The sequence below is a fragment of the Leguminivora glycinivorella genome, chromosome 1 (assembly GCF_023078275.1).
Source record: "Leguminivora glycinivorella isolate SPB_JAAS2020 chromosome 1, LegGlyc_1.1, whole genome shotgun sequence".
Lineage (NCBI taxonomy): Eukaryota > Metazoa > Arthropoda > Insecta > Lepidoptera > Tortricidae > Leguminivora > Leguminivora glycinivorella.
Window position 1 is genome coordinate 2239218 of NC_062971.1, and position 20328 is coordinate 2259545.

General features: G+C 39.4%; 1 protein-coding gene across 1 annotated transcript; it reads right to left on the reverse strand.

Moving 5' to 3' along the window:
- Positions 1 to 17733: 17733 nt before the first annotated feature.
- Positions 17734 to 18744, reverse strand: LOC125233123. Its single transcript, XM_048138990.1, has one exon. It carries the CDS (start codon positions 18742 to 18744, stop codon positions 17734 to 17736), a length of 1011 nt encoding a protein of 336 aa, XP_047994947.1.
- Positions 18745 to 20328: the final 1584 nt, after the last annotated feature.

Sequence of the window (20328 nt, forward strand, 5' to 3'; positions counted from 1 at the left end):
GAAGTTTATTCTACATAAAAAAGTCGGTATTTTTTTTGTTTAAACTGTTTACACTTAAACACCGTAAAGTGTTTACAGCTTTCCTTATTTCTACACTGTTTAAACCATGTAAACAAGCATTGTTCTAAATTAGGGAACTCAACAATTCTTCGTCTTTTACATAAAAGACTTTCGCCCGATTCTTGCTTCAATTTTTCTTTCAATATTTGGTCTTTGTTTTTTGATATGATGGATAATGTACTCTCATGTATTCCAAACTGAACTGCAAGGTCTTTTCTTTTCAATCCACTTTTCACAGCTTCAATCGCTTTTAATTTCTCAGCATATGTTAATGCTTTCAGTTTTCGTTTTAAATTCATTTTCACTCACAGTAGACACATTGTGCAAAGAGATGCTGCCAGAATGAAGGCTAAGAGATACTCACACAAACAGACAAATAAGTTACTGTACTTAGACTTTAGTCTATTGTTTACATTTTGAAGCCATTTGGTAAACACGTGTAAGCAATAGACAATGACAATGGTCTACAGGAAACCTTTTTTGATTGCACATTCGTCTCATTGAAAGATGATTGAAGTTACAAAGGTCGTCGTCAATACAACTTTGAGTTACTGAGGTGCGAGGCCCAAATTATTCGTTTAAGTTATAGAGGGTTCGAATTTTAAGTAAAAGAGGTTTTGGACTTCGAGGGGAAGGGAACACAACATTTTATAAATTTATAGAGGTTTTTACGTTATCGAGGTTTAAGTTATCAAGGTTATATACCTACGCAATGTTCTCAACAGTTGACGATCGCTTCATTTGATGTTTGATTTACACACTGTTCTTTATTATCAACTTTCTTCAACAATCTTTATTTACATGAACATATTTTACACAATTAAACTGAACTGTAAGTTACGTGCGACTTTCGTTCCGGAGGTCACCAATGAGTTTTTCGGAATTTATACACGTGCGAAATGTCATTTGATATTTGCCAGTCGCTTTTTGGTGAAGGAAAACATCGTGAGGAAACCGGACTAATTCCAATAAGGTCTAGGTTTAGTTTTACCCTTCGGGTTGGAAGGTCCGATGGAAGTCGCTTCCGTAAAAACTAGTGTCTACGCCAAATCTTGGAGTTAGTTGTCAAAGCGGACCCCAGGCTCCCATGAGCCGTGGCAAATGCCGGGATAACGCAAGGAGGATGATGATTTACATAAACTAATTTTGTAAATGTTATAGAAATTGATCCTTGTCAATAAATGTGCGAAGAACAATACCAAACAACTTTCCATAAGAACCTTCGCAATTTTGGAAACCTCTTCTGTTCATTAGGTATACAATCACCGGCATAAAGTGATGATATCTGTACCTTGTCGCTTTAATCGTTTGACAATTTCGTATAACATTTCAAATAAGACGTTAAAATTAAAATACGACAAAGTACGGAAATCATCACTTATTTATGCCGGTGTCTGTACTATCCGTGGCCACTGCCAACGAAATGCAACTGGCTCTGTCGCAAATACGGGAGAGCGATAGAGAGAGAATTACGGAACGACACGGAGTTTCAGCGGTTGTATTCATGGCTAGAGGGACAGAATGCCAGCCTCCGAGCTCCGATGCTGCAGCGAGTTTGTGAAAATGGTATTTGATCTCATTTGAGTATGAATTGTATGAAATGTAAGTTATTTGACACAATGAGATCAAGTTGTACAAGTTCGGAAGCAACTGAAGGTAGTAGAGGAACAATTATCAGGGGAACTTTTCGCCTTCTTTCACATTGCTAAAACGAAGATTATCGCAGGCAAGGCCATCCTACCACAATATAACAAAGAGTACTATCGTACCTAACCTACGACCCTACTACTTCCATTATACTAGGTACTAGTTTATCTCCTTCGTACGGTCTTTTCGCGCAGAAGAACAAAATTCATAATTTAATTTCTACCAGTAAAGTCATGTATTTATATTACGATCGCAATATTATCTAAGTACCTACAGGTATATGAGATATGTAAAACAGAGTGATGTTTATCTTTTCGTTTTCAACTTTTTTTTTAAGAAAATCGCGCGTGTTTCTCCGAAATACCGGACCATGGAAAACAATTTGATCCGGAAGGGAGTAGGTATACTCTCCGAGTGAGTGAATTTTAGTACATTATTGCCACGCAACAGGAGCGAAAATGCTAAAATGTAAAGGAGCCCCCCTTTCAATTTGGGAATTTTAGTTAAGTATTATACTACCCTTTTTCCTAATAAATGTTACAAATCATTATTTTCTAAGATTTTGTCGTTAAGATGCGCGCTGTCTGCCAGTAAGTTACATATAAACATACCAACATATAAATGACAACATATTTTATTATAACATATGAACGTAATATCTAATACTTATGTATCTCTGGACACTAGTTCCATGCTCTATGCTCGCGCACGCATCTTTCATTGATCAATGTCACAGGATGTTTAGTCTCCAGAGTCGCTGAGTACGCTAGCTGTGCCCTGCGCATGCGCAGGACCAGCTTACGTTGCTGAATAACTTTACCGTGACGGTAAGGACCATATACACGGTGACATAACAAGGACCGTTCAACTTTGCATAGTGACTTTTGGAGTCATACTATTAACTCTCAAATAACACTGTAAATAGGTTACTGCTTTTTTCCCCCTTTTTCCCCCTTTTTCTCTTATTCTCTTATTGTTTGTTTTCAATCATTGCTCAAACTCATTACTGCTGTAGGTAGGTACTTTAAATACTGATACATATGTAATACTCCCCCTTTCTTTCCGTGGGTGTCGTAGAAGGCGACTATGGGATATGGGTTAAATTGTGGCGTATCCCATAAAGGGGTAGGCAGAGCACATGAAACTACTAAAGCTTCAGGGCCTCTCTTGGCAAATAAGGGGTTAAAAGAAAACGAAACTGTGGCATTGCAGTGACAGGTTGCCAGCCTCTCGCCTACACCACAATTTAACCCATATCCCATAGTCGCCTTCTACGACACCCACGGGAAGAAAGGGGGTGGTGAAATTCTTAACCTGTCACCACACAGGCTACTATTTAACTGTTAAATTATAGCATTTTATGCAACAGTTGTATTAGAGGGGTCAAAACATGCGAGTGGCGTGGGTAACAATTTGAGTCGTATTGACTTGAATTTGCGCATGTAACGATGACGATGCATCTTAAAGTCCCGTTGGCAGGTTTGTTGGTCAATTGACTTTTTGTAAGGTCTCGTTTTATAAATAATGTGTGGTGTTATTTTCCATATTTCGTTACGACGAAAGTGTAAGATCCCATTTTCTTTGGATTTTCGCCTTATGGAATATTATTAGATTACATACCTAGGTCAGTAAGCCTCCGATCACATATTTGTTGACCTCGGCTCCGCTTCGACCGACAACTATGTGACCTGAGACATTTCTCATTTACTGACCAAAGTAGGTGTACAGTACCTACTATTTTTTCTGTTTGACGGAGCCAGGAAACAGCAACTTGTTTAGCGCAGCGGCTTGAAATTTGACGCTTTCCGGCCAGAGCCAGAGGACAGAAACATAGTTTTCATAATTTATACAACATAATAAAAAATAAAAGAAATGAAAAAGTTTTTCATGTACCGTCTTGGCCCTATTTCTGATTTTCTACGATTTTCTGTTCATACTGGGGTAAAGTGCACTAATAACAACCACCAGCATTTCTGCCAGTTTTATATTTTGTATGTCAAATTATGTAAAAAATCGGATGTATACTTCCGTGGTTTAGAACAACTTTGAAATCAATTGTTTCATTTTCAAAAACCAATAACTATAACACCTAGCCACGTAATAATATCTGCCACAAAGATAAATTTGTTTAATCGCAAACCGGGCCTATTTCATTACAAACCTATTTGAACAAAGGAAGCGATCAAGTCAACTATAATTTCATTGTAAAACAGTCCCCATTGATACAATGGAGCGAGATGTGCAAAAATTTTCAACGAACACACTTTTATATTTTCCAAGAAGTCTACCATGGTCAAACCATTTAAACATTACGATTTCAATACAACTGTAACATGTAAGACTCAAGGTTTAAAATAGTTTGACTGGTTAGTTTGATCCGAGGTCGCAGCAAAAGTATCTCATTTGCCCAACAAACTAAAAACAACTTTATGGTCTTAAATTACAGTACATTATTTTTTAACTGTGAAAGTTACGGTGCCTTAAGGGGCTGCACACGGTTTTCATCGATTTTTAATAAGTTTTGAGTTGAAACTCCTATACTTGCACTACACATAAAATCATATCATATGACAAACGGCTATCGGTTCTTCAATCTTTCATCTCTATTCCTACTTTGAAAAAAATTGATAATTATTTTTTTATGATTTTTTTAAACATGGTCTAAAAATACACTATTCGATTTCGAGGAAATTTGATTTTAGTGAACGGTCTTTCATGCATGTACTTAATCGACATGTTTAGAATTATCTTCGCCTTTCCTAAACATTCCAGAGAAATTTTAATTTTAAACTAATAAAAACAATTCTTATGACCAAAAAAACAGTTTTTCCCCCAAAATTGGTCAACTTTGATGCCAAATATCACAGAAACAATGAGTTGTGAAGTAATTATTTATGAGATACTGTTTTGCTTAAAGACGATGCTGTTAATATGATAGGCTTTAGAAACTATCATAATATCAATGGATTCAAATCGAAGGTCATTGATGCAGGTATGCCCCTTAAAGGAAGCTTCCTTTTGTTAAATTCGCGAAGATATTGGCAAAAAATGGTTCGGATCGGTATGGAGATTTTATTTGGTTCAACATTTTACTTATTGTTTTCGCGTGGTATTTAGAAACAATATCATCAGTACCTGAAATGCAGGTATAGGGGCCTTTTGTCAGGAATAGCAAGACAAACAAAGACCTTATCAGCTGGTAATTCTATTCAGAAATCAATGTGTAAAAATAAGTCTTTATATTCATATTTTAGAAATTTCATTTGAACATTAAGGTAAAGGTACCTACACTATTATGGTATTTCCTTTGCGGCATAATCTCTAAAGTAGAATCAGCTTTTGTTAAACACTCGAACGCCTTTTGGTTGAAGTTAAAAACACTTAAATAAGGACCTACTTCACATTACATTGGTACCTTTATTTTAATTTCAAATGTGTAAGTATACATGTTAATAATAAATATATTTTTTTGTGCTTTTCATATACCTACCTTATTCTTTAATTTATTATGATTCTAGGGAGGTCAAATTTTTCTTGCAAATGCTTGAAGTTTGCATGTAGCAAGCAAGGCTAACTGTGAATGTAATTATATTTTGATACGCAGCAGGGCCAGATTCTGCCTAGGCCCCTATAGTCCCTATCCCTATACTACCTACCCTACAATGGGTGAGGCGGCAAGTTGTCACTTCGGAAGTGGAGCCTATGCCGACCAAAACTGGTCCATCCATAGCAACTCGACCTGCCAACATAGACATTACTACTTAGTATTTTACTTTACTACAATAGGCAACAAGTTTTCATTCATTTTTGCAGTCTGCAAGGTTTTTGGTTGTCCACGGCGGGGCAGCAGGGGTTGCTGCGCAATGAGCCGGTATGAAAACGTACTCTGTCTGATTCTGCGTTCGAGTCTTAGTCGGTGAGATGTGAGTGATGTGACTCGCTGCTTCTTAGGCTCAATCATCAGAGTCACGTGAGCCTACAGTGCTATTTCGTATCAAAATCTCCTCCCCCTGTAGTCTCCCCTTCCTAGTCTTTGCAGCAGGATCTGCTGGCTGGAGTTACCCCCTGAATCTGAATCGAAATCTACAAGGTTTTTGGTTGTCCACTGGATTAAATTGACTCCATGTTACAATTTCAAGTTAAGACAGGGGCGGCTCACTCCGCGATTCTATCGCCGCGCTACAAGTACATGCTGGCGGCCGCGAGTTCGCGGCCTAATCAGGGGTGGCGCGCGTTCTCACGGAACGCACGTTTGCACTTTCTATTGTTACTTGAGAGTTTTTTTTAAGTTTTATATGCGATGTCCGCGTGTAAATGGCTAATTAAATAGACATCATTAATAAAATAGGACAATCTTACACAGATCTACTATTGATTAAGTCCCACGGAAAAGTTCAATAAGGCTTACGATGTTGGGACTTACATAAAAAATATAAATACTGTATATATAGCTAGAAAGTACCCAAGACTGGAATATAATAGTATAACATTTTATCTGAGTATTAATTCGTTTTAACGCATAGGCAACCCTATCGTCCGACGCTGCGCACGTGCGGCTCGTTTCTTTGTTAGAATTTTGTAGGCATTTAAAAAGCGGCATTTCGTGAACATCAAAGCAGTGGGCCTTCTGTACTTGTACTATTATATATTCTGTGGTTAAGACGGAAATTACATAATATCCCTTCGTTGTATAAAGAGTTCGTATGAAGTATAAAAAGCGCATAAGTAACGTAACGGCGATAGTTGATGGTAAGTGACGGTAAGTGGTCACCGTCGATGGTCGGGAAGCGTGGGAAAACTGCGCGTACGCATCTGGGGAAATTACCATGCGTATTGTACGGTGGTGACATCTATACCGATCATGCAAGGTGATGAGTAGTGAAACGGTGAAATCAAAAATACAGCGTGCAGGGTTATCAAAATCGCTGTCAACTTAGTTTTTGGTAAGATATGCAGTAGCGAGTTTCAAAACTTAATTTACTACAACTAGTTTTTTAAAGGTGCGCGGGGCCCGAGGGCCCCGCGGTGTTCTTTTTGGGCTTTTGTGCTTTGCTTATTTGTTTTTTGCTTTTGCTTTTGCTTTTTGTTTTTGAGCTATGCTTATGCTTTTTGTTTTTGAGCTATGCTTTTTTGCTTTAGCCTTTGCGTGCTTGGCAGAACTCTCTGCCCGCAGCTCGGCCTGCGGCCTCGCGTGCTTGGGAGCACTCTGCCCGCAGCTCGGCCTGCGGCCTTCGCGTGCTTGGGAGCCTCTCAGACACGCTCCGGGCCTTCGGCCCTCCGCGTAGTTACTGTGGGGGTTGTAGGGAAGTTGGAGCTTAAACACGACCCAATAGTAAAAGTGTCTTGAGAAGCTCACGACGGGCCTGCGGCCTGCGGCCTCCGGCCCGTCGTTTCGCTTCTCTAAGACCCTTTTACTATTGGGTCGTGTTTAAGCTCCAACTTCCCGGTCCGCCGGCGAGCCGATCAGGGACGCTCCGGGCCTTCGGCCCTACGCGGAGCTCGGCCTTCGGCCTTCGCTGGGTATCGAAGCTCCGCGTCGGGCCTTCGGCCCGCCGCTTCGCTTGTTAAGATACTTTTTGTTATTGTTTTGCTTGGGAGCACAGTCTGTACGCAGCTCGGTCTGCGGCCTTCGCGTGCTTGGGAGCACTCTGCCCGCAGCTCGGCCTGCGGCCTTCGCGTGCTTGGGAGCCTCTCAGACACGCTCCGGGCCTTCGGCCCTCCGCGTCGTTACTGTGGGGGTTGTAGGGAAGTTGGAGCTTAAACACGACCCAATAGTAAAAGTGTCTTTAGAAGCTCACGACGGGCCTGCGGCCTCCGGCCCGTCGTTTCGCTTCTCTAAGACACTTTTACTATTGGGTCGTGTTTAAGCTCCAACTTCCCGGTCCGCCGGCGAGCCGGTCAGGGACGCTCCGGGCCTTCGGCCCTACGCGGAGCTCGGCCTTCGGCCTTCGCTGGGTTTCGAAGCTCCGCGTCGGGCCTTTGGCCCGCCGCTTCGCTTATTTAGATACTTTTTGTTATTGTTTTCTTGGGGGCACAGTCTGCACGCAGCTCGGCCTGCGGCCTTCGCGTGCTTGGGAGCACTCTGCCCGCAGCTCGGCCTGCGGCCTTCGCGTACTTGGGAGCCTGTCAGACACGCTCCGGGCCTTCGGTCCTCCGCGTAGTTACTGTGGGGATTGTAGGATTTGTAGGGAAGTTGGACCTCCGGCCTGCGGCCTCCGGCCCGCCGCGTCGCTTTTTAGACACTTTTACTTATATTTTCTTGCTTGGGAGCACTGTCTGTACGCAGCTCGGAACTTGGACCGGAGCAATGACCATTGGGCTGTGGAACGCTCCCTCAGGCTGGTAGGGAAATTTGACTTTGTCCCCTCTCACCGCCGTTTTTGACTTTTCCAAAAAAATTTTTTTCTCATTTCTATTTTTGGCCCCCGTTCTTACCAAGTCCCAAATTGGAACGCGCTCGGACCGAAAATAAAAAAAAAATTTTCAAAGTCGGCCATTTTGAAATTTTGTAAATGCCATTCGATGGACCTCAGATAACTGTACAACATTAGTTTAAGCACTATTAACCTTTTTCCTACCGTTACGGAGCTATGGGGATTTAAAAAAAACCTCCATACAAACTGGTAGGGAAATTTGACTTTGTCCCCTCTCGCCGCCGTTTTTGACTTTTCCAAAAATTTTTTTTTCTCATTTCTATTTTTGGCCCCCGTTCTTACCACGTGCCAAATTTGAACGCGCTCGGACCGAAAATAAAAAAAAAAATTTTCAAAGTCGGCCATTTTGAAATTTTGTAAATGCCATTCGATGGACCTCAGATAAATGTACAACATTAGTTCAAGCACTATTAACCTTTTCCCTACCGTTACGGAGCTATGGGGATTTAAAAAAAGGACCTCCATACAAATTTCAATTGGCCTTCAAAGGGCGCCATTTTGAATTTTTCAAAATTTTCTTTTTGCATACTAATCTTGGGGTGGCTGTCTACCCGTGTGCAAAATTTCAGCGCGCTAGGATCATTTTGAAATTTTTCAAAAAAAAAAGTCGGCCATTTTGATTTTTTTTTAATGCCATTCGATGGACCTCGGGTGACTGTATAACATTTGTTTGAGCACTTTTCACTTCTTTGTACCGTTACGGAGCTATGGTAATTAAAAGAAAAACCTCCATTCAAATTTCAATTGGCCCTCAAAGGCCGCCATTTTGAATTTTTCAAAATTTTCTTTTTGAATACTAATCTTAGCTCGACCGTCCACCCGTGTGCCAAATCTCAGCGCGCTAGGACCATTTTGAAAATTTTCAAAAAAAATAGTCGGCCATTTTGATTTTTTTTTAATGCAACTTTTTTCTACTCGGATACCTGTATGACATTTGGTCGAGCACCCCCCGGCTATCTCTTACGGTTTAAAAGTTGCCATACAAAATAAAAGTGGCCAGTTTTCCCACATTTGTAGCACTTTTCAATTTTTTTTTATTTCATTCGAATCGAGGCCACTTGGAGATTCTATGACCAAAATTTGAGCTCTCTACGACAAACTTGAAAAATCGTCAAAAAAAAAGTCGGCCATTTTGAAAAAAAAAATGGCGGCGTCAAAAACTGCCCAGGGTCCTCTATGACATTTGGTCGAACACTCCCCGGCTAACTCCAGCCGTTTGGCCAGGCCGTCCAACATTTTTTTACCCGGAACCGGTAGACCGACGGTCTGATCTATCCGGGGTCGCAGGACCAAACTCTATACGACCATACCAAACACTGCCACCTTCAAATCCCCCTACTGCCTATTTTTTGAAAAATGTCAGTCGGGTTGTAGCTTTATATTATATAGAAGATGTACCCAGCAAAATAAGGAATCCACTCAAGATTTGCAATATATTTTAGGTACCTACTCTATTAATAAATTTAGTCTGTTTCTATCCTTATGTTCTAAATCCATTAACGCAAAAACGACAGGGTGTTATAAGTTTGACGTGTCTGTCTGTCTGTTTGTCCGTCTGTCTGTCTGTCTGTGTAAGATATGCAGTAGCGAGTTTAATTAAAAGTTTCAAAGCTTAATTTACTACAATGTACCCAGCAAAATAAGGAATCCACTCAAAATTGGTGTGTCTGTCTGGGGCATCGTAGCTCCCGAACTGATGAACCCATTTACATTTACTTTTTTTGTTTCAAAGCTGAATTAGTCACGACTGTTCTTAGCCATGTTTTATGAAAATCGATCCACTATGTCGGGGTTATTTTATATGGGGATATAACATGCAGTAGCGAGTTTAAATAAAAGATTAAAAACTCAATTTACTACAATGTACCAGCCAGCAAAATAAGGAATCCACTCAAAATTAGCAATAGATTAGGTACCTACTTACTCTAGCCTGTTTATCTCCTTATGTTCTAAATCCTGTACCTAGGTAGCTTCCTATTACCTACCAAACTCATCATCATCATCATTTCAGCCATTAATCGCCCACTGCTGAGCATAGGCCTCCCTTCGTGTACGCCACTTATCCCGGTCCTGGGCTGGGCTAATCTCATCCAGAAATGCCCCGCAGTTTTTCGAATGTCGTCCTCGTCCACCCAACGAGCCAACGGATGCCAGGCGCTTCTTAAAACTAGGTAAGTAGGTACAATGTTTGTTGGGCAATCTACAAGATCATTGCCTTATTATAAATATTATGATACACCGTCCGAATTATTATAATTAGACTATCCGTACATATTGGCATAAAGCTATCGATAATTTTTCGAACATCAAACATCTGCTTCTCGAACTTCGTTCGATTTCACGACTGCAGTTGCACCGGGGAAATTCCACGGCGAAATTTAAAAAAAAAACGACCCATATGTCACAATACAAAAAAGCGTGACGTCATTTACTTCCAATTGTGATAAATAACATTTATGACCACGTGGCTCGTGCGTGAGTATTTGTCTGTGGATTTTTTATAATTTTATTTTATCCCATCGCGCGATAATCTGTGGCGCGCAGTGCCCTATACCACAAAACTTACAATTACAATTTGACAAGTGTCAAGTTACAAATTTGTCATAATACAAGCGTGTGTACCACAAAATTTACAAGTTACATATTTGTACTGGAAAAGCCCTACAAATATGTAAATTGTAGCAATAATCTACAATTTATTGTACCACAAAACTTTACATATGTTACATATGTTTTCCGGAAAATGTACAAATTTTTAGCTGACAATTGTTCTGTGCCACATTAAATTGTAGTAACAATTATACATATATGTAGAATTGTAACTACAAATTAACAATTCTCTCAATGCTTGTCACACCCTCTCACAATTTTATATTATACGAGTCATTATCATTAATTGCAATATAATTAAAGTATAATAATTTATAAATTATTTAGCGACCTACTCTGCTACTACTACTATATTGCATAATCTCGAAAAACGTTTAGGCATAAATGCTTACCAGTATACTCCATCGATAACGGACGCAGAACAAGACATTCAATTAAATATTGAAGATGATGTTCATAATGATGGTGACATAGAGGCAATTCAAGTATTAATTTCCTTAATAGAACACTTCAATTGAAATTTATTAATTATATCCATTTACGTATGAATTTAACAGTAACGATTATAAATTTATGAGGCCTAAAACAGTTAGTTTGTCTTGTAGGTTCATTGTAATCTCAGACGTAAGTACGTAATAGGTTATGTCCGTGGATACTCGTATATCGATACCTATTCCACTAAATAAGTATAATTTAATGCAATTCTACAATTCTAACTACCTTCAAACTCAAAGAGGCGAAATAAGTTATGACATAATTGTAGTTGTAACATTACAATTTTTCACCTGTATATTTATAAGTTAACAATCCTACAAATATGTAGGTGTCGTGACAATTTTTCACCTGTATATTTACAAGTTTACAATCCTACAAATATGTAGCTGTCGTGACATACCTTTATTCTTTGTGGTACGCTTTAAAAAAAGTGACATATTTGTTTACCGCAAATTGTAACCATAACATATTTGTAATGATTGTGGTACATTTTTTTGTATACAATTTAACAATTTTGTAGAATTGTACACTTGTAAAGTTTTGTGGTATAGGGCACAGGTAGGGCGCGGGATCGGTTTGAATGTCGAATATCGCGGGGTTGCCAGCTCAACGAAACGTTTGTCCCGCCCGATTAACGGTTTTCGGGATGGGTAAGTAGTGTAAGTACTTTATTTCGGCGACTACAACATATAGGGTACTATCTGCAATATTTTTTCAGAAAATTGCACCTTACCCACCAACGTACAAGGTGCTATCTGCTAAAAAAAATGCAGTTTTCGCCTTGTATGTTGTTGTCGTCGATTTGATGTTGTTTTTATTTCAATATACCTATTAGCAATTATTAAGTACATTTAAAGGGATTCAATGCTTTGGTTTGGATCCCATAAATTCGTGAATAATTAAAGACTTAATTCATTTTTACAGTCGTATTTTAATCTTAGTTTATGAAACAAAATACCAATATATTATTCTAAATATATCTAATGATCTGTTTACAGATCAATATTTTAACAAAATCCTGTTTCCATTGACCAAAACTTGTGCGGTGACTTTTTTAAGGTAAAACTTTAAGTGGTTCTAAAAAAGTTGAATAACCAAGCGTCTGAAGCGTCTATTGCTGGTGGATGGTGTAGACGTTAAAAAAGGCGATACAGTTATTATATTTTATTTTATTTTTTTATTTTATTTAAACTTGGGAAACAAACAAGCAAACTATTACATCAACAAAAAAGATAATTTAGGTAATACATAGCCAAAACAGTTTCCACTTATAACTAATAACATTTGTGATTGCTCAGACAAGACTTAAGTTATTAGGTTACTAACAGATATATTTTTTAACTATATTATTAAACAATATACAATATTTTCAAACTATACTGTATATATATTTACTATATTACTACACTATTACACTATATTAATATAAAACAGAAACGAATGCTCAGTTATTTATTAAAGTTAAACTTAGATATTTTTTAGCATTTTTTTTTTTTTTTTTTTTTTTTTTATTGCAGAAACAAACTGTTGGACGGACATATGGTTTATATCATAGTCAATATATTTATCGTTATAATTTTTACAAGCCCTTATTAGGAATCTATTTCTTGCATACGCTGTACGACATGACGGAGTAGCAAACAAACTTACACAACGAGTACGCCGACTCGGACACCTATATGAGATTTTTGAGAGGAGATTAGGAGAATCGATCAAACCATTCAAAATTTTGTATAGAAGTATCTGGTCATTGACTTCACGACGCTTACTTAGAGGTTCAATATGTGTACTATCAAAATCCCAAAATTTATATTTCAACCTTCTAATAAATTTGTTTTGAATCTTTTCAATTGTATCAATATGTACGTTAAAGTGTGGACACCAAATTGTACTAGCGTATTCTAAATTTGATCGGACATAAGCATTATAAAGTAGTTCTAATGTTTTGGGGTTTTTAAAATCTTTACTTTGTCGGAATACAAATCCCAACATTTTATATGCCTTAGCTGATATTTTATTTATGTGAGAAATAAACTGCAGTTCGCGATCTAAAGTTACACCTAAATCCTTGACTTCAGTTACGACTTTAAGAGGCTTGTTATCAAGAAAGTAGTTGAAAACTATAGGATTACTCTTTCGAGAGAATGAGATGGCACAACATTTTTCAACATTTAAAAAGAGCTTATTAGCTGAACAGTAAGAACTTAATCTATTAAGATCGTTTTGTAAATTAAGGCAGTCATTTTCAGATTTAACAATAGAGAAAATTTTGGTATCATCGGCATACAACAGTAGTCGAGAATGTTGAAAGCATTTGGCTACGTCGTTTATGTAGATGTTAAAAAGTAAAGGACCGAGGTGAGACCCCTGTGGAACACCGGATGAAATGGGAACGAAACTAGAAATGTAACCTTTGACAGCTACAGCCTGGGTTCTATTACGTAGGTACGATGTAAACCATCTTGCCTTTAGATTCAGATTCAGATTCAGATTCAATAGTTTTATTCATGGTAACCACAATTATTTACATAAGTAATTTCATCATTACAAAAGAGAAGAAAAAAAAAAGTATTTCTGGTTTACCACGAAATGGTCCCGCCTCAGCATAAATGCTGACCAGGGGCCAGCGCTGATCTTCCGGCGAGACCGGTTTGTGGGCCACGAACGCAGCTGTACGGCCTGCCCTTCCGAGATATCTGAACGCGCCCACAGTTGCGAGGCGGTGATCAGCGCCATCTGGACTGCGGACAGGTATTCATAATGACACAATAAATAATTAATAAAATGGCCGGTCAGATCGCACAGCGTGCCAATGAGTTCGAAATAACAAAATTGAAACATTTCACTCATATACCTACATTTTAACATTAAAACTAACAAATAATATTAAAGTGCTACATAATTAGTCGTGTGTTACAAATATTTCTAAAAGAAGAACCCAGAGAACTATGTTAATTTACCGTTAAAGTGAGTTTCTTTCTACAACTAACTATGAAATGGGCCTGGATAAATTTACATTCTTACACATGGAAATATAAAGAAAAACAGCTACATGTAAACGCGTACAGGTGGATGACATGACAAAATACAATAGATTAAAGTTTAATGTGAATAAAATAAAATAAACATTCAGTTGTTATGAAGATAGGACAGTAAAAACGGGTAAGTTTATTATTATAACTTGATTATTGGTGAAGATGCAAACATGTCTAGCATACGCATATGCTACACTAAATTAACAGAAACTGGTGTCATATTTCAAAGCTTCCTGTTGCCGCTGGTGTTGAAGTGTGAGTAATTTGAGTTTAGTTTTGAAACTTGATAAATTTTGCAGGTTCCTGAGAGGTGGTGGAATATTGTTCCAGCACTTGGTTGCCATGTACCGGAAGCTCCCACGAAAGGCTGCCGAAGAATGTCGAGGTGTCACTAACTGTACACTACAATTACGCGCCCCAAGTGAGCTGCGGGTGGACTTCCACGACAACTTCTCGAACAGATATGAAGGAGATTTGTGCTTGATAATACCAAAAGAAGACATGCCAGGTGTAATTTCCGTCGATGAAGCATTTTAAGAAGACTATGCTGATTCAGAAATGGTGTAACATGGCCTCTAGGTGGAATGTCGAAACAAAAACGGGCACAAGCATTTTGTACGCGCTGAATAAGACGCCTTGTCCTTTCTAGTAGTCGTGGACCATACACTATATCCATATAATTTAATTTTGTCAAAACAAGTGCCTCAATTAACTGTATGCGTAAGGTTTCTTTAAGAAAAGGTCGTATGTTATATAATACCCTGAGCCTATAAAAACAGTTTCTAACGCATTCAGCAACATGTTTCTCGAACCTAAGTTTGCAGTCCATAATTAAGCCTAGATTACGTGCTTCAAATACTCTTTCAATTGGTTCACCTGATAGCAACACATCTCTAACTGCTCCGATGCTTTTCAACTGACTTTCGGTGCCAAAGATAAGATATTTTGATTTAGATGGATTTAGCATTAAACTGTTGTCACAAGCCCAGGACGCTATGTTCGCTAAGTCAATGTTAAGCTTTTCAATTGCATTGTCAATTTCAGTAGGTTTACAAGATATATATATTTGGATGTCATCCGCATAAATATGATACTTGCAGTACGAGATGCGTGTTCTGATGTCCGCTGTATACAATATGAATAAGATTGGACCGAGTATCGATCCCTGTGGAACACCTCTCTGGAGGGCCGCTTTACTTGAGAGTTTAGAGGTTCCATCACTGGAACACAGCTTTACATATTGATACCGCTCATTCAGATAGCTGTGAAACCAACGCACTGCACTATTGTCGAACCCATAGTAACTTAGCTTAGAAAGTAGAAGATTTATATTAATGCAATCAAAAGCTCGAGAAAAATCCAGCAAAACAAGCAGTGTGCACATGCCTTTGTCTTGTGAGCCAAGTATATTATCTGTCACGTCAAGCAGGGCCGTCACAGTACTGCGCCCCTTTCTGAATCCCGATTGTACATCTGGTAAGATGGCGTTTTTTTCAATGTAAGCACTTAACTGTGTACACACTATCTTTTCTATTATTTTCGATATGCAAGGTAATATGCTTATGGGCCTAAGGTCCTTTAATTGAGAAGGGTTAGTATTTTTTGGTAGCGGTCGAACGATGGCTACTTTCCAGATATCAGGAAAGGTGGAGGTTGAAATTGAGGTATTTATAATATTAGTCAGCAGATCCAAAGTACCAGGAAATGTCATCAAAAGCATTTTTAAATTAATTAGATCATGCCCTTCTGCATTTGACTTAAGTGTTGAGACAATTTTTAGTAACGCATCTGGGGTAATTAGTTCGATGTGAAACACAGACTGGTGGTACCTGTAAAACTCAAAATATGTTAACTGGGAAATCGTCACCTGTGAAGTAACAGGTAAATTTAAAAAGTGGTTATTTATGATATCAGGATCGCTGAAAGTAGATGGCAATTCTTTGGTATCCTTGGGTAGAATGGTAGACTTAAGATTTTTCCAAAGTGCTTTTGGCTCTTTTATTTTATTATTAATGTTATGGTTAAAGAAAGCAGACTTTTCGTTGTATATAGCCTTATTTACTACTGATTTTAGATCCTTATAATAAAGCCTTTTACTGTCATGACCTGTTTTATGATACTCTGAGGCAGCTTGATCACGCATACGCATCATAAGTTTCACTGTGTCGGTGATCCATGGATATGAAGGACCCCTTATTATAGATGTTTTTACGGGCGCATGCAGGTCAAATAAATATACTATGTGCTTGGTCAATACGTCCACCTGATCATTAACATCCGATAAAGCAGAAATCCGATCCCACCTCACACTACGCAAGTCATTGTCAAAAAGTGAAAAATTTATGTCATTAAGGGGCCTATGCAGTGCAGTATGGGGCTTAAGTTTGTCCCGCCTAATCTTAAATTCGCACATAACAATACAGTGCCCAAATAATGACCCTACATGCTCCATATTTATTTTATTGGCAATTAAATCTGTGCAAACCACGTCAATCAATGTCTGACTGGTGCTTGTGAAATGTGTTGGCTTTGTTACTAATTGTGTCAAATTGAAAGTAGTCAAGAAATGGTTAAACTTAGTTGTATTAATGTCATTGATATATAAATTAATATTAAAATCACCCAGCAAAATGATGTGGTCATAACATGTCAACGAGCTTATAGTGTCGGTTATGGCGTCTAAAAATAAGTCAACATCCTGCCATGGTGGGCGATATGCTGTCCCTATTACAATTTTTTCCCCTGTATTGACATATGTAGCCACATCTGTTCTACTGCTTTATGTTTTGGGTCTACGGGATGTGTCAAATTTCGGGCAGTCACACTACGTTTTATATAAAAGCCGACCCCGCCACCCCGTGAGCGAGATCCCTGTGGTCGCGGAGTGTGTCGCAGCCTACACCCCGGTAGTACCGGTGCACGACATTCATCCCCTCCTCTTAACCAAGTCTCGTTAATGGCTAACATATCCATATCTAACCGAGTGCAAGTTGCTATAAAGTTATCGTGGTTCGTGCCTAATGAGCCCGCGTTGTACAAACCTATTCTTAGATGATTTTTATTCACTTTTGTAAGTTGTAAAAATGACCGAGCAGTTACTAAGACGGAACCGGTTTTGCATCGCTAGTACTGCAACCAGGCGCGGGGAACGTAAGCATGGATTTGAGGTTATTTGTGTAAATAATGCGTGTATCGGTGAATGATCATATAAAATAAGTATAGTGTCGTGTAAATAAGTTGAGATATAATACAAGTAAACAAATATGGCGCATATAAACTGTAACCTTGAGTTCATGTTAAAATAGAAAGTGTAATATGTGTACGATTTGTGTTTGTGTAGTAGTGCACGTGTTTTAGATGTTTGATTGACCAGCGGCGACAGTGGCAATGACGTATAAGCGCGAATAGTGATCGTTAGGAGTGATACGGAGTTAAAATAGCGAACAAACATATTATCGGCCAAAAACACGGTCCAGATCCGCTTCCGTCCGTATGCGGTATCGAGGCGAAGCCGTCCCCGCTTGCTGCCGCGCGAAGATTTTACCGTCGCGGGTCCAGACATACCGCCAGGAGTACTGCTGCTTCAGCTCCCGGGCCTTGTACAGGAGACGTCGGTTGTGAGGAGTCAGCCGCTCGTTGACGTAGAACCTACACGTTCGGCCAGGGATGCCGGTGCCTTCCGTGGTGACCCCGCGGCGGACGCGCGCTGCCTGCAGCAGGCGGTCCCTGACGACGCGGCGCGCCAGGCGCACGACGAGCGGCCGCGGCCGCGCTGCCGGCCCGTGGACACCTTCTTGCAGCTGAGGCGCGCGCCCCACACGGGTAGCGTCGACGATGTCGTGTTCGGTGAGTTCAATACCCAACTTTTGGCCCAGAGTTGTTACCAAATGCATCGCATTTTCGCCATTAGTCTCCGGCACACTTGATATCTCGATATCATTTAATAACAACTCCTGGTCGCGGTCGTTGAGCTCTAGTCTGAGCAGCGACACGGTTTCGGCGAGAGATTTGTTGACTCCGCTGTCACTCTGCTGCGGCCCACTCTCGAGGGACTCCACGCGAGCGCAAAGCTCGTCGATGCGCCCATCACAGCCATCGATCCTGGCTGACAGGCTCTGCAGGGATGTGCGGAGAGCGCGGATCTCGAGGCTCATTGCGCGCATCTCCTCGCGGAAGAGCCGGAGTTCAGTGACCAGCAGCTGGCTGTCGTTGACGCTGGTCAAATTCAGCCCATTGTCGCGCGGGGTGGTGTTTCCGTCCGTGTAGGATACCTCCATGACCGAGCTGTCACCCTCAGGCCCGACGAGGCTCAGGTCCACCAGAGCTTGCGCGCCTCTGTGCACGTTAACATTTGCATGGCCCGCCGGGTGATGGCCGCGTACGGGCGTGTTTATATTGCTCGTCTTGGGCTCCGCACTTCTGCACTCCACACACTTCCAGGAATATCTCTGGTCGGGTCCCATGCAATTGAAAAAGTCTTCAGTCACATTTGCACAAATAAGATCGTAAATTTTTTGGCAGTTGCGACATTTTAAACATCCTCCGTCCGTTATTTCACTAAAGCAACCACCGCAGCTTGCCATGGCAACTTCGAGCTTCGTGCAGTTGAAATAAAGTTTACTTTCCAGTGAGTATCACTGGCACAACGATAACGCACACGCGCTGACACGAAACAGCTGATTGGCTGTCACCGGTCAGCTGACCGCGGAGTTGATTTTTACTTGTAACTGATATTTCACTGTTTTAAAACTGATTTTAGCGGCTTTAAAATTTGCACACCTGATAATTGTTTGTTTTAAGTAGGTACACTGGTGCTAGGGCTAAATTATATTGCGAGCCAAGTTATTAAAAACACACTTATAACTTATTTTTAAATTAAAATCACGGAGCGAACGAAAAGTGCGTATGACAGTTCTGACGTACGTCACGTGACTTTAGATACTATCAGGTTATTTAAATATGTTTTAACTATCTCACAAGTTATATTCACAGTACTGATAACGTTATTAGGAAAGTCGTTACCAATGCAGGACTCGGGAAAACATATGGTAGGATCTTGATTTATATCTTCATTTACTTCAAATACTGATTGAAAAAAAATGTTAAATAAATCTGCAATCTCTTGCCCATTAGACGCGGTATTATTTTTTAGGTATAATGTATCTGGAACACCATTAATAGATGTTTTAGATTTCATAAAACTCCAAAAATATTTCGAGTTAAATCGAATATTATTTTCAATTCTAGAAATATAAAAACTGTAACATGTGGCCTCCATCTCTTTAACTTTTGCTCGCAAATTTGAAAAACTTATATAATCAGCTATTCTCTCGTAAATTTTCCATTTCTTATGTATCTTAAGTTTTTTCTTTATAAGTTTGATTAAAGGTCGAGAGTACCACACCGGGAATTTATTATCACTAGAGCTGACCGTTTTAGTGGGCACTAAATCATCTATAACTCTATTCACTATCTCGTAAAACATATCTACTGCATTATCAACATCATCGAGTGATAGAACGTGTTCCCAATCAACTTTATTCAATTCTTCATTTATGAGGTCATAGTCAGCCGCGAAAAAACGACGAACTAGACGAGGACTAGGTTTTAAAAAGTGATCAGTCAACCCTATATGAGTCTTCACACAAAAGACTGGGTGATGACCATCTATCGGAACCAACGCTTCGACTGGTGATAAGGTGCAGTCGATATTAGATAAAACCAAATCCAACTGCCTACCGTTCTTATTAGGTATGTCATTAAATTGATACCAATCGACAAAAGACATAAAAGCAGATAGTTGTATTGTTAAGTTATCAAAATGGGGATTTGATATCTTTAATTTCCTTTGACCGGTGTTGACAGAAACCCAGGATGCTCCAGTGATATTAAAATCCCCCAATACCAGAAATTTATCATTTGGAAAATCTGTGAAAATATTGGATAAAAATTCAAAAAATGAAGATTGTGAGTCAACTTGATACCTACTTTGCGGAAAGTAACAACAAAATATCCTTAATTTCATAAAATCAGGGCCCTTAGAAACA